We start from the raw sequence: 15,467 nt of genomic DNA on the forward strand, positions 1-15,467 counted from the left end.
GATAACCTGCAAAACAGACACCGTGAGCTCGTCACTGAGAAGGGGGGGGGGGTTCCTCCTTGTGACCACCCTCCGGCGTGAGAATCAGACTAGATTGCTCTTTAAATATAAATGTATATTAAGAGATTGCTAGAGCAGATATCAGGTATAATATGATGATAATATGTTAAGATGAGATGATCATACCATTTGTGGTATTTATAGCCGGAGGTAGGTTTCCAAGGAGGTGTGGCCTGCTGAATAGTATTCCTGTTCAACCAACAGTGGCCTACGCACGTGCCATGCTGGTAGTTGGTGAGTAGGCAGCGGCTGATAGTGACCAGACCTGCTGTGTACTATTCCTTTTTCACCAACTACAGGCTAGGCACGTGGTATGTCAGGAGTTGGTGAGTAGGTAGCGGCTAATAGTGACATACAGTACAGGAGCATGTTGCTCGCCATACTGTTGTCAATGAGCTGTCGTATCTTTGGACAGATCTTTTGCCCATACCTCGTCAGGTACAGTAAAAGATCCTCAGTATCGTACGGACTGGCTCATTTGGGCGGGAGTATTCCCCCTCCCGCCTTTGTGCGGGAATGTTCCCGGCTTGCTCATTCCTTCTTCAGGTGACTGCTGAATTATTATGAGAGTTAAGCCTTGTGCGTGTAGCCATGCTGCGCGGGTGGCCTTCCCTGATGGCCGGTATCCGTAACTGCGGGAACAGGCGGAGTACCTGAAAACCATTGGTAGGCGTTTCCTGCGGGGACAGCTTGCGTACCGCACGTGAGGACGTCACGTCTCTGAGCGTGGTGGGTCCTGCTGATCCAGTTGGTTTTTGCGCAGACGTTCCTTTAGTTTAGTCTTGCGGGTTCAACCGCGCAGACGTCCGTTAAGGAGTCTTGCGGGTTGAACTGCGCAGACGTCTCTTCAAGGTGAGTCTGTGGGTCCAACTGGGCTCTGCTGGGACCTACCTCTTCAGAAACTGTATCCCGTTGCCGCCTCTATCACTGGCAGCACCATGTCGTTGTTGCCGCTGTTTCTAACATCTTTGTCACCACCACCACTAATGTGGCACCACCGTTTCTTTTCTCGCTAGTTCCACCCGTCACCAGAAGCCAGCATAAAAAGTATAGAAATATAAATAAACCAGCTTAATTCGACGTATGCCATCAACATCACTTAATTCTATGGCATTCAAAATTCTTTTCCTTTTAGCTTTCCTGGTGCTGGGTGTTCAGTCCACCTTGGAAGCTGATGAAGCAAATGCTCTGAAACGTTTCAAGAATTCAATCACAGACGATCCGACTGCTGCACTTCTGGATTGGCATGCTGAATCCACCCACCATTGCAATTGGACTGGAATCCAATGCCATAATATCACTAAACGTGTGATTTCTATTTCAATTCCACAAGCACACCTCAAAGGCCGAATCTCTCCCTTTCTTGGTAACCTTTCCAGCCTTCAGTTTCTAAATTTATCTTTTAACTCATTCACCGGCAACATTCCACTCCAGCTGGGATACTGCACACAACTTTCCATGCTAGATCTTTACAACAATTCCCTCTTTGGCCTGATTCCATCAGAATTAGGGAGACTCGAGAATCTTCAGACACTTGACCTCGGAAAGAATTCCATCACTGGTAGCATTCCAGATAGCTTGTGTAACTGCACTTCTTTGCTAAAACTCGGTGTTGATTCCAACAAACTCAATGGTACAATTCCAGACAGAATTGGTGATTTGCCCAATCTTCGTAAACTCCGGGCTTATAAATAACCTTTTAGAAGGGTCAATTCCGACATCCATTGGTAAACTGGAAGAGCTACAAAGTCTTGATTTGAGCCAAAACCAACTTTCTGGTATAATTCCTAGAGAGATTGGGAATTTGTCCAGGTTACATTTTCTTTACTTGTGGCAAAATTCCCTCTCTGGCCCGATTCCACCTTCCATTGGAAATTTGAAAGAGCTACAAGATCTTGAATTGATGCAAAACCAACTTTCTGGTATCATTCCTAGAGAAATTGGGAATTTGTCCAGGTTAAAATTTCTTTACTTGTGGCAAAATTCCCTCTCTAGTTCGATTCCACCTTCCATTGGAAATTTGAAAGAGCTAAAAGATCTTGATTTGAGCGAAAACCAACTATCTGGTATTATTCCTACAGAGATTGGGAATTTTTCAATGTTAAAATTTCTTTACTTGTGGCAAAATTCCCTCTCTGGTTCGATTCCACCTTCCATTGGAAATTTGAAAGAGCTACAAGATCTTGATTTGAGCGAAAACCAACTTTCTGGTATTATTCCTACAGAGATTGGGAATTTTTCAATGTTAAAATTTCTTTACTTGTGGCAAAATTCCCTCTCTGGTTCGATTCCACCTTCCATTGGAAATTTGAAAGAGCTACAAATTCTTGAATTGACCCGAAACCAACTTTCTGGTATCATTCCTAGAGAGATTGGGAATTTTTCAAGATTACAAGCTCTTTACTTGTTGCAAAACTCACTCTCTGGCCCGATTCCACCTTTCATTGGAAATTTGAAAGAGTTACACCATCTTGAATTCAGCAAAAACCAATTTTCTGGCACCATTCCTTCAGAAATCTCAAACCTTTCTTCCCTTCAAAGTCTATCTGTCGGTAACAATAATCTAGAAGGTCGGGTTCCTGATAAAATCTATGATCTTAAACAGTTGGCTTACCTCTATTTGGAGAATAATAAATTTGAGGTCCGATTCTAAATTCTGTTTCAAAGCTCCAGATGCTTTCTGAGTTGGATCTAAGTGGAAACAGGTTTAACGGATCAATTGGGGGCAGTATGACAAAATTGAATCGGTTGTTGTGGATAGACCTATCACACAACTTTCTCACTGGATCAATTTCAGGGCAGTGATTGTAAGCTTGATGAATATGCAGATATATCTAAATTTCTCAAACAATTTCCTAACAGGAAATATCCCAAGTGAGTTTGGAAAGATGGAGATGGTGCAAGCCATTGATATCTCAAACAATAATCTATCAGGCAGTATTCCTGTAACAATCCAGAGCTGCAGAAACCTGCAGAGTCTTGATTTGTCAGGAAATCGACTTTCTGGTACCATCTCTGATGAAATATTCACTACTCTTAAACTTATTTCCTTCATAAATTTCTCAAGAAATCATTTGGAAGGAGAGGTCCCAAAAAGCATAGCTAATCTGACAAGTCTTACTTCACAAAACAAATTCAGTGGCCCAATTCTTGAAAATTTTGGCAACATTTTGGCACTGAATCACCTCAATCTCTCCTACAATAACCTCGAAGGAAGAGTTCCCGATAAGGGACTTTTCAAAAACTCTAGTAAAGTAGGATTAATTGGAAATCCGTCTCTGTGTGTTGCAAGCGGAACCAAATCATGCGCCTATAATTCACATCAAATATCCAGAAAATGAGCTCCGAGTCACGAGCTTTTTGAAGAACCTACAATATTGGATACAATCATCCTACTTTTACATTTGCCAAAAAATATCCAAATATCTAAGAAATTGAAGGGTTAATCTTGATAAAACTTAAATTATTAGAGTTTGAGTTAGTTTTTTAAGTTTATATAATTGTTTAAAGTTAATGTTTACCTTTTTTATTTGGATAACTTTAAAAGTGTTTTAAGTCCATATATAGTTGGTTGGTTTAGATTTTGGGTCTAGTATAAATAAATTGATAGGGAATTGTAATTTCTTGGTTCAAGTTTACATTTGAGTTAATAATATTGAAAGAGTCATGATGAGTTATCACAAAATATCGTGTCCTTTGTGTTGCTCGATTAAATTAATTCCAATAGAATATCCCCATCGTTCATGAATCTAAAAATATTCATTACCAACCGAAGAAGCTCCTCGGTGTGCATATATAAAAATATAGAGTTAGGGTTTGGATTTGAAATTCATGGGTTGTGAATAGAGAGACACAGGAAGAAAAGACGGATACATGACTTAAAAAACACGGAAAAAATGATAAAAATATATTTTCTATAGTACCCATTAGTCACACTTGACTAATCTCCTCATTTTCGTATGCAGGGGACTAAACGAATAATCTAAAGATTCAAGTTGGTTTGGTAGCATTACTATTTTCTATATTAAACATTTAAAGAGCCGTCAACATTGACTCATATTGTCTTTTTGACGTCAAAAGAACTTTTGTTAAGCAATTACTATTTTCTATAGTACCCTTTACTCACACTTGACTAATCTCCTCATTTTCGTATGCAGGGGACTAACGAATAATGTAAAGATTCGAGTTGGTTTGGTAGCATTACTATTTCCTATATTAAACATTCAAACCATCCAATGTGTACATAGACTTATATAAATTAAACAGCCGTCAACGTTGACTTATGTTGTCTTATGAAAGGGACGTCAAAAGAACTTTTGTTAAGCCGCGTCTTTGGGGTAGGTAAGAGTATGACCACCATTTACTTGCATGGAAGAGACTTGTTCCTCCTAGAGACTTAAAACAAAGCCACATATGATATGAAAAGTATTTAATGTGACAAATCAAGAAAGATATTCTCTTATAGATCCTACAATATAAATAATTACCACCTTCCATGTATGCTCATCATCACTTCAATGGCCTTCAAAATCTTTATCCTTCTAGCTTTCCTGGTGCTTGGTGTTCACTCCACCTCGGAAGCTGATGAAGCAAATGCTCTGAAACATTTCAAGAGTTTAATCACAGACGACCCGACTGGTGCACTCCTGAACTGGTAGATAATACACTAAAAATATGGTAGCAACTAAAATAAAATAGTATTACGAGAACATAAACGGTACAATCGATACGAACTAACCATCAATATAAGAATACGTTCGATTAGTTGAAGAATGTACAGTATAGGATAATCGATAAGGTTTTGATCGACAAAATATTTCAAGAACTCGATCACAGATGACCCGACTGGTGCACTCCTGAACTGGAATGCTGAACCCACCCACCACTGCAACTGGACTGGAATCCAATGCCATAATACCACCACACTTGTCATTTCTATTTCAATTCCAGAAGCACGCCTCAAAGGCCAAATATCTCCCTTTCTTGGTAACCTTTCTTGGTAACCTTTCCGGACTTCAGCTTCTAAATTTATCTTTTAATTCATTGAGAATGAGTTCCTTTTCAAAGCCAGGATTGAAGATATTTTTCAAAACACGAAAACACGTAAGAGAAAATTATAATATGCAATATCTTTATATTTAATGAGTTTGTATTGTATTGAATGTTAACGATATATTTTTGTTATAATAGCGATATTGAATTTTATTTATCTAACCGAATGATCAACCCAACCCGACCAGACCCATTCGGGAGCGAAAACTTTGATACCGGAAAAAAATCAAGCATCGAAAATTCCAAACCCATAGGAAAAAGTTTCTAGCTCTGCCACTACCATCGTAGTCGCCACCTCCACCGTCTCGAACACCGACACTGCTTACTGCAGCCCTCAACCACCGTAGTCATTCAATCCAAGTTCTTTTGGTAAATACTCATTTCAGCCCGATCTAAATTGATAATGATTGAAAATCAGGAAGATAAGCCAAGCTTCCCCGTTGCCAGTGGCGAAGCTTGGACTAAGACACCGGGGGCGGACTCAAAATGTAATTAAAAAAGTTATAAACGCGGGGGCCGGGCTCAAATTTTCGACCGAAAGCGGCTTAATTTAGAATACGTATAACAAATAACGGGTGAAAAACAGGTAGATTTACATTACTGCGCAAAAAAAGGGGGTCCGGGCTTAAATTTTCGGCCGAAAACAGCTTAATTTATACTACGTATAACAAATTTCAGATGAAAAACGGGTAAATTCACACTACCGCGCAAAAAAACGGGGGCCGGGCTTAACTTTTCGGTCAAAAACGGCTTAATTTACACTATGTATAACAAATTTAAGATGAAAAACGGGTAAATTTACACTATTACGCGAAAAACAGGGGGGGCGGGCCCCTCCGGGCCCTCACTATACTTCGCCACTGCCGGCCGATGCTAATGTTTTAATTGCTCCCATGCATGAGCAACTTAAACACTTCTCTTCTCGTTTTAATCCAAACTCATTGAGCTCTGTACGTACGTATCCATTTTGACCCGTTACATAACTGATACCACCATCTGCTGTTCAAAATTAAGAAAAACATGCATACGACCACCCGCCCTGTTCACTTTGTCAAGCTTTTCAGGGTGTCACTCGGTAAAATTACTAATAAAAAATGATTTAATATATATAATATTCTATATGCATTAATATTACTAAATCACTGTTATGTAATCCTATCCTTGAAAGGGAAATCCCAAGAAAAATATATTGATATCACGTGTACGTTGGGTTTATTTGTTTCATCTTTACAATGACTTTAGAATTTGGCACACCGTTTACACTCTTACAGTACAGTACCATATCATTTAGACGTAAGACATCCGGCATCTTTAAACCCAAACTTTTGTATACTATTATTAGACAAAAAATGATTGTTCATGCGTGATTAGTTATATACTTGTGTGTATAATAATTTGTTATCAGTTTATTCATCAATTATGGTTAAAATTTATTATTTTTTAAAAAACTAAAATATTTTACAACTGTAGCTAACATAAATATAAATACTAAAAACACACATTCATGATTCATGTATGCATGTAATAAATGTTTTTTAAATATAATTTAATTAAGCTGTAAAATACTAGAACTTATTGTATTTTGAATGGGAACTCTAAGAACTTTGGGATGCCGTGTGAGGTGGAGTGTGACCACCCGTTACTTGAAGAGACTTTGATATGATAATAGTCTTTGATTTAAACAGTAAAAAATATTATTTCCTGCTAGTTTTGCAATATAAATCAGCTTCGATGTATGCATGCTCATCATCACTTCAATGGCATTCAAAATCCTTATCCTTTTAGCTTTCCGGGTGCTTGGTGTTCAGTCCGTCTTGGAAGCTGATGAAGCAAATGCTATGAAACATTTCAAGAACTCGATCACAGATGACCCGACTGGTGCACTCCTGAACTGGAATGCTGAACCCACCCACCACTGCAACTGGACGGGAATCCAATGCCATAATACCACCAAACGTGTCATTTCTATTTCCATTCAACAAGCACACCTCAAAGGCCAAATCTCTCCCTTTCTTGGTAACCTTTCCGGTCTCCAGGTTCTTGATTTATCTAATAACTCATTTACTGGCAACATTCCATCCCAGTTGGGATACTGCACACAACTTTCCAAACTTATTCTGTATTCCAATTTCATCACTGGAATCATTCCGGATAGCTTGTGTAACTGCACTTCTTTGTTACACCTTGAACTTAGTAACAACAAACTTAACGGTAAACTTCCAAATAGAATCGGTGATTTGGCCAATCTTCGGATTCTTGGGGTAACAGAAAACCTTTTAGAAGGTTCGATTCCGGCTTCGATTGTCAAGCTGAAAATTTTAGAAGCTCTTGGTTTGAGCGAAAACCAACTTCATGGTATCATTCCTAGAGAAATTGGGAATTTGTACAGGTTAAAATTTCTTTACTTGTGGCAAAATTCCCTCTCTAGTTCGATTCCACCTTCCATTGGAAATTTGAAAGAGCTACAAGATCTTGATTTGAGCGAAAACCAACTATCTGGTATTATTCCTACAGAGATTGGGAATTTTTCAATGTTAAAATTTCTTTACTTGTGGCAAAATTCCCTCTCTGGTTCGATTCCACCTTCCATTGGAAATTTGAAAGAGCTACAAGATCTTGATTTGAGCGAAAACCAACTATCTGGTATTATTCCTACAGAGATTGGGAATTTTTCAATGTTAAAATTTCTTTACTTGTGGCAAAATTCCCTCTCTGGTTCGATTCCACCTTCCATTGGAAATTTGAAAGAGCTACAAGATCTTGATTTGAGCGAAAACCAACTATCTGGTATTATTCCTACAGAGATTGGGAATTTTTCAATGTTAAAATTTATTTACTTGTGGCAAAATTCCCTCTCTGGCCCGATCCCACCTTCAATTGGAAATTTGAAAGAGTTACAAATTCTTGAATTGACCCAAAACCAACTTTCTGGTATCATTCCTAGAGAGACTGGGAATTTGTCAAGATTACAAGCTCTTTACTTGTTGCAAAACTCACTCTCTGGCCCGATTCCACCTTCCATTGGAAATTTGAAAGAGCTACAAGATCTTAATTTGAGCGAAAACCAACTTTCTGGTATCATTCCAAGAGAAATTGGGAATTTGTCCAGGTTAAAATGTCTTTACTTGTGGCAAAATTCCCTCTCTGGCCCGATTCCAACTTCCATTGGAAATTTGAAAGAGCTACAAGATCTTGATTTGAGCGAAAACCAACTATCTGGTATTATTCCTAGAGAGATTGGGAATTTGTCCAGCTTACAATTTCTATTCTTGGGGCAAAATTCTCTCTCTAGCCCGATTCCGACTTCAATTGGAAATTTGAAAGAGCTTCTATATCTTGAATTGAGCACAAACCAACTTTCAAGCACCATTCCTTCAGAAATCTCAAACCTTTCTTCCCTTCAAAGCCTATCTGTCGGTAACAATAATCTAGAAGGTCGGGTCCCTAATAAAATCTATGATCTTAAACAATTGACTTACCTCAAGTTGGAGAATAATAAATTTGAGGGTCCGATTCTACATTCTGTTTCAAAGCTCCAGATGCTTTCTAAGTTGGATCTAAGTGGAAACAGGTTTAACGGATCAATTGGGGACAGTCTGTCAAAATTGAATCCGTTGATGTGGATTGACCTGTCATACAACTTGCTCACTGGATCGATTTCAGGGCCAGTAATTGCAAGTATGAAGAATATGCAGATATATCTTAATTTCTCAAATAATTTCCTTACAGGAAATATCCCAAGTGAGTTTGGGAAGATGGATATGGTGGAAGCCATTGATATCTCAAACAATAATCTGTCAGGAGGTATTCCTGTAACAATCCAAAATTGCAGAAACCTACAGAGTCTTGATTTGTCAGGAAACCGACTTTCTGGCACCGTCTCTGACGAAATATTTCCTACTCTTGGCCTTCTTTACTACATAAACTTCTCTAGAAATCAGTTGGAAGGAGAGATCCCAGAAAGCATCGCGAATCTCACACTTCTTACTTCACTTGATCTTTCACAAAACAAATTCAATGGCATGATTCCTGAAAATTTTGCCAACAGTTTGGCATTAAAACACCTCAATCTATCGTTCAACCACCTTGAAGGACGTGTTCCCAATAAAGGAATTTTCAAAAATTCGAGCGCAGTTGGATTACTTGGAAACCCTTCTTTGTGTGTTGCAAACGGAACCAAATCATGCACCTATCATTCTCATCAAATATCAAGAAAAGTCATAATTCTTGCAATATTGCTCGGATCTCTAGCTTTGCTTCTTGTATTATTTTTGGCGGGTTTATATTATTGCTATGTTCGAAAACCAAAAGTTATGTCTAGGGACAAAGAACTAGAATTCACCCGAGGGTGTACTCTCGAAAGATTTGAAAGAAAAGAAATGGAAGATGCTACTAATGGATTCGGTGAAAGTAACATTCTAGGTACAAGCAGTTTAAGCACAGTGTACAAGGGTAGACTAACGGATGGAAGGATGATAGCGGTGAAAAATCTAAATTTCAGAGACTTTTCAACTGAATCCGATAAAAGCTTCTACAAAGAAATGAGCACGTTAGCAAAAATGAGGCACAGAAATCTAGTGAAAGTGGTTGGTTATGCATGGGAGAGTAGAAAGTTAAAGGCTGTGGTTCTTGAATACATGGAAAATGGTAATCTGGATAAGGTTATACATGATTCTGGGATTGATCGATCAAGATGGAATCTTTCTGAGAGAGTTGGTCTTTTGGTTTCAGTTTCTAGAGGACTCGTTTATTTACATTCAGGATATGATTTCCCCATAGTTCATTGTGATTTAAAGCCTTCTAACATTCTTCTCGATGAAAATTGGGATGCTCATGTTAGCGATTTTGGGACCGCTCGGATTCTAGGAGTGATTCAGCCGGATGGAAGGAGTGTTTCTTCTACATCCGCATTTCAAGGGACCATTGGTTACTTGGCACCAGGTAATGCATCCCCAACTCTCTTTTTAGATAGCATTTGACCTAAAAAGTCACACTAATTCATTTTTTTCTCCACCAGAGTTTGCATATATGCGAAAAGTGACAACAAAAGTGGATGTATTTAGCTTTGGAGTGATAATTTTGGAGTTTATGACTGGAAGAAGACCAACAGGACTCACCGAAGACGAGGGAACTTTGCCACAGTTGATAGAACAAGCACTTTCAAATGAAACCAGTGAGCTGATTGAAATTGTCGATCCTGTACTGGCTTCCGATTTCCCCACAAAACACGGTGTTATAGAACAGATTCTTCAGTTGGCATTATCTTGCACTCAAGCGGATCCAGATGATCGACCAGACATGAACAAAGTCTTATCTTCGCTCACAAAGATCAGCAAGAAAGTGTAGTTATAACTCGTATTTGAGTATTAATAACAAGTTTCACTTCAAGATTGTAGCAGTTTCATATTTGTCTATGAGCATTACTTCTATTTAAGCAAAATAGCATAGGGAGTACTTACTTTGTCTCAGACTAAGAAGAATGCATGTTGTTCCTATGTACTCTCAAATTGCAACAAAGCTTTATAGTAAAAAAAATCTACACATGCTTCTCATCAAATTACTGCACAACTTGCAATCAAAAGTTCAGCAATTTATTACTCAACTGCATGTCTCGAATTGAGTAATTGCACTTCTTTGGTAGAACTTCATCTAGATACCAACAAGCTTAACGGTACAATTCCAGATAGAATTGGTGATTTAGTCAATCTTTGGTTTCTTGGAGCTTTTAGTAACCTTTTGGAAGGTTCGATTCCAACATCGGTTAACAGTACAATTCCAGAGTCATTTTCTCCCTCTAAAATTGTGACATATTTGAAAAATATTTACAATTTTCATATAAAAAAAGATAAAAGAAATATGAAATAAAATGAATTGCAAATTAAAAAGAAAATTAAAAACAATATAAAAATAAAACAAAAGTTTCAAATTTTAAAACTTAAAAACTAAATTTGAAATTAAAAGTTTAAAATTTAAAATAAAATAAAAATTTAAGCTAAATTAAAAAGGAAATTTAATTAAAAAGAACTTAGATAAAATAAACTTTTAAGAAAAAAAATAAAAATAAAACCAAATAAAACCAAATAAAATTAAAATAATTTTAAAAGAAAATAAAAAAATTAAAACTTAATTTTGTACAAAAGAGATCATGCCAAGTGACTCAACGAGAAACAAAAATATGGCACGATCAAAGGCTTTAGCAAACAGGTCTGCATAGTTGTCATCAGTATCGACCCATTCTAATGTGACAAGCTTTCGGTTCAGATTTGAGAGATGCTAAGCAAGTTGTGGTTCGGTTGTTCCACCAGATTGACGTCGTCAAACGTCAGGACTCCATTTAACACTCTACCCTGTTTAGTGATATTTTCACCCATATCTCCAGCAAAAGAAATGTATCCTTCATCAAACGGTTTAATGTCAAACAGCAAGGATTTGTCTCCTATCATGTGTCGAGTACAGCCACTATCCAAATACCAAATACTATTTACATAACGTCTTGGCTGACCCTACACATTAGTAGTTTAATTAGATACAGGTTCCCGAGACTTAGTTTACTCGGGAGGGTCAACCACAAGGTTGTCAAATGTCCTTTTCTCGTTATTGTTTATGAAGTTGTGGGACGTGTCAGAATCAGAAGAACAGTCTTTAAGATTCCATGCACAAGCAGGTTTCTGTTTTTAACAGATTTTCGAGACTGTCTTCTTGGTTTTAAAACAACATCCTCAGATTTTTCAATCTTTGGATTTCTTTTCTGCTTTCTTTTTGATGAATTCTCAAGCCTTTCAGTCTTTGAATTCCTTTTTGCTCTCTCCTTTTTGGTTATCCAAAAAGGAGGTTTATCATTCTTTTTATTTCTGGATCTCACATCCATTTCGCTGGCAGAACGGTCAGGTTGGTCATTTCTTGTTCTTGAGCTTGGTTTAGCTCTTGAACGGAATTGATTAAACCTACTGTTCGTTTCTCTTTTCATCTTATGCCAGCTCTTGCAATGTCTTGCAAGGTGAGACGGGTTACCACACACAAAACAAAGTTTTCTTCTATCTTCCCTATAGAAACCGTCAGAATGATAATACATGGGTTGTGGCGAATAAAGAGATGGTTGTACGGGAACAAACTAGCTGTCAGATCTATGACCCCTATCATCAAAAACATTTGTATAGAAAGAGTTAACATAATCTTGTGAATAGTAACCATAGTAGCTATTATCAAATTGATTGTATAGTTGAGGTTGATAATATTGATTTGTGGATTGATAAAAATTGTTTCTATGAGGTGGCACATATTTACCAGATGTACTTGTCTTTTCCTTTTCAAAACGATTTTTATTAATTTTAGTTTCCTCACTTTACAATATTTTGATGAGCAACTGGGTAGGTTAGTATTCACAGAGATCTTTTCATGCACGGTTTTATCAATAATGGTTTCATCAAAAATAGTTTCACAACCACTATCTGAAATAGAAACTTCATTTTCATTTTCAAGAGACGTGCCAACATGAACATTCTCATGAGATACATCATTGTTCAAAATGTTTTTGGAATCAATATTATTACAGACAGGGTTGACAATAGATGAATCAAAAATTAAGTTTTTATCTCCACAACCCTTGTTTGTTTCCACACACTCCTTTTCTTCTACACAACCCGCTACAGAAGATGAACTACTATTAGGATTAACTGAAGAATTAGCTGAATTAACAGTCTTGGGAGCAGCAGGAACAAATGTCTTTGATAAGGGCACATGACCAATACCATAGACCATTTCTTCCTCGGGAGGAGAATTAAAATCAAAGTGAGAAAGGCTAGTATAGTTACTGTTAAACGGTGGAGGTATATCAGAAATATCATAGCCTAAACCAGTCTTTAATCTTAATTCCATTGATATCTCAAACAATAATCTGTCAGGAGGTATTCCTGTAACAATCCAAAATTGCAGAAACCTACAGAGTCTTGATTTGTCAGGAAACCGACTTTCTGGCACCGTCTCTGACGAAATATTTCCTACTCTTGGCCTTCTTTACTACATAAACTTCTCTAGAAATCAGTTGGAAGGAGAGATCCCAGAAAGCATCGCGAATCTCACACTTCTTACTTCACTTGATCTTTCACCAAACAAATTCAATGGCATGATTCCTGAAAATTTTGCCAACAGTTTGGCATTAAAACACCTCAATCTATCGTTCAACCACCTTGAAGGACGTGTTCCCAATAAAGGAATTTTCAAAAATTCGAGCGCAGTGGGATTACTTGGAAACCCTTCTTTGTGTGTTGCAAACGGAACCAAATCATGCACCTATCATTCTCATCAGATATCAAGAAAAGTCATAATTCTTGCAATATTGCTCGGATCTCTAGCTTTGCTTCTTGTATTATTTTTGGCGGGTTTATATTATTGCTATGTTCGAAAACCAAAAGTTATGTCTGGGGACAAAGAACTAGAATTCACCCGAGGGTGTACTCTAGAAAGATTTGAAAGAAAATAAATGGAAGATGCTACTAATGGATTCGGTAAAAGTAACGTTCTTGGTACAAGCAGTTTAAGCACAGTGTACAAGGGTAGACTAACAGATGGAAGGATGATAGCGGTGAAAAATCTGAGTTTAAGAGAATTTTCAACAGAATCCGATAAGAGCTTCTACAAAGAAATGAGCACGTTAGCAAAATTGAGGCATAGAAATCTAGTGAAAGTGGTTGGTTATGCATGGGAAAGTAGGAAACTAAAGGCTTTGGTTCTTGAATACATGGAAAATGGTAATCTGGACAAGATTATACATGATCCTGGGATTGATCGATCAAGATGGAATCTTCTGGAGAGAGTTAATCTGTTGGTTTCGGTTTCTAGAGGACTCGTTTACTTACATTCGGGCTATGATTTCCCATTGTTCACTGTGATTTAAAGCCGTCTAACATTCTTCTCGATGAAAAATGGGATGCTCATGTTGGCGACTTTGGGACGGCCCGGATTCTAGGAGTTCATCAGCAGGATGGAGGCAATGTTTCTTCTGCATCAACATTTCCGGGCACCATTGGTTATTTGGCGCCAGGTAATGCATCACTAGCTCTCTTTTTAGATAACATTTTACCTAAAAGTTTACACTAATGCATTTTTGTATTCCGTTAGAGTTTGCGTATATGCGAAAAGTGACAACAAAAGTGGATGTATTTAGCTTTGGAGTGATAATTATGGAGTTTATGACCGGAAAAAGACTAACAGGACTCAACAAAATGACACAGACTCAATAGAGAGTATTCAATGACCGTTTTGCCCTTAAACCAATTTAACTCCTTACTTTTATCCTCTTTCACTTCCTAAATTTGTCTCAAAATAAGAAGAATGCATGTTGTTCCTAGTCAAACTGCAACAGAACTTTATAGTAAAAAGCAATGTTTTGAAACCCGGCTCGGCCCGGCGTCCGACCGGGACCCGGTGCCAATACTGGTCCGGGTCGTAGTATACAGCACGTTTTCTAATGGACCGGCCGGGTCTCACGGCGCCGGTTGGACCGGACCCGGTGACCCGGCGGTTGGACCGGCAGCTTTGTTATTTTCCCCTTTTTAATAGTCAGATCCGAATAATATTACCAAACACACAAACTAAACCCTATATTCACTCCAACACCACCGCCGCTCCTAACATCTGCCGCTTCTAACACTGCCACTCCCAAATCAGATGCTTCGATCTCGTCTGATATAACTTGGAATATGGGTCACCGGGTATTAAGGACTTGTCGGGTGTGGATTTCAGCTATACATGCTTGAGGCGGCAATATGGATTCATAAAGAAGCTTGGAAACCACAGAGTTAGTTGTTTAGGGTTTTATGTTGGTAAAGGGGAAAGGAAGTAATTAACCATGCTCACGTATTAGATGTTTAGGTCATTTATCTTTTTTTTCCCTTCTTAAGTTACACTTTTGCCCCCTAAGAAAGTTTTAATTTTATAAAAGTTAACCATATAGTTGTTATAATATGTGTAGTTATTTTATTATTTTTAACTTTTATTTTACATACAAAACTTGGCTAATCAATTTTTAAGACTAAGATTGAGATAAATGTTTTGGATTACAATGTATGTTTTTTAAGTTTCATGAGAGTTGGTTATTTGATATATATATATATATATATATATATATATATATTATTTTTTACGTCATCCGGGTCAATATCCGGGCCGACCTCCCGGGTTGGTCCGACCTGTGACCCGGTAAGTTGTCCGGTCCGGGTCTGAAAACATTGGTAAAAAGGTCTGCACATGCTTCTCATCAAATTACTGCACAACTTGCTTATAAATTATCCATTAGGTCGCTAATGTTTTATGTATACATCGAAATGTTAACTCGGACACCCATTTTTATACTTTGA

At 37.7% G+C, this 15,467-nt stretch overlaps 1 protein-coding gene and 1 pseudogene across 1 annotated transcript; both read left to right on the forward strand.

Annotated features, from left to right (window-relative positions):
- The first annotated feature begins 1,167 nt into the window (after positions 1 to 1,167).
- LOC143630665 (uncharacterized) lies at positions 1,168 to 3,401 on the forward strand (annotated as a pseudogene).
- A 3,468-nt stretch (positions 3,402 to 6,869) lies between these two features.
- On the forward strand, positions 6,870 to 10,460 carry LOC143630702 (uncharacterized). The gene is made up of 3 exons (XM_077099634.1): positions 6,870 to 7,323; positions 7,396 to 10,053; positions 10,130 to 10,460. The coding sequence occupies exons 1-3, from the start codon at positions 6,870 to 6,872 to the stop codon at positions 10,456 to 10,458; spliced, it is 3,441 nt and encodes a 1,146-aa protein (XP_076955749.1). The 3' UTR covers positions 10,459 to 10,460.
- The last annotated feature ends 5,007 nt before the right edge of the window (positions 10,461 to 15,467 follow it).

This window comes from Bidens hawaiensis, unplaced genomic scaffold (assembly GCF_021521415.1).
Source record: "Bidens hawaiensis isolate Kalapana, Puna unplaced genomic scaffold, B.hawaiensis_p1.1 tig00005780_1, whole genome shotgun sequence".
In the NCBI taxonomy this organism is placed as follows: Eukaryota; Viridiplantae; Streptophyta; class Magnoliopsida; order Asterales; family Asteraceae; genus Bidens; species Bidens hawaiensis.

Coding starts and splice junctions, on each gene's coding strand:
- LOC143630702 (XM_077099634.1), top strand. CDS start 6,870: ATGGCATTCAAAATCCTTATCCTTTTAGCTTTCCGGGTGCTTGGTGTT. Junction 7,324..7,395: donor TAGTAACAACAAACTTAACG/GTAAACTTCCAA, acceptor ACCTTTTAGAAG/GTTCGATTCCGGCTTCGATT. Junction 10,054..10,129: donor CATTGGTTACTTGGCACCAG/GTAATGCATCCC, acceptor TTTCTCCACCAG/AGTTTGCATATATGCGAAAA.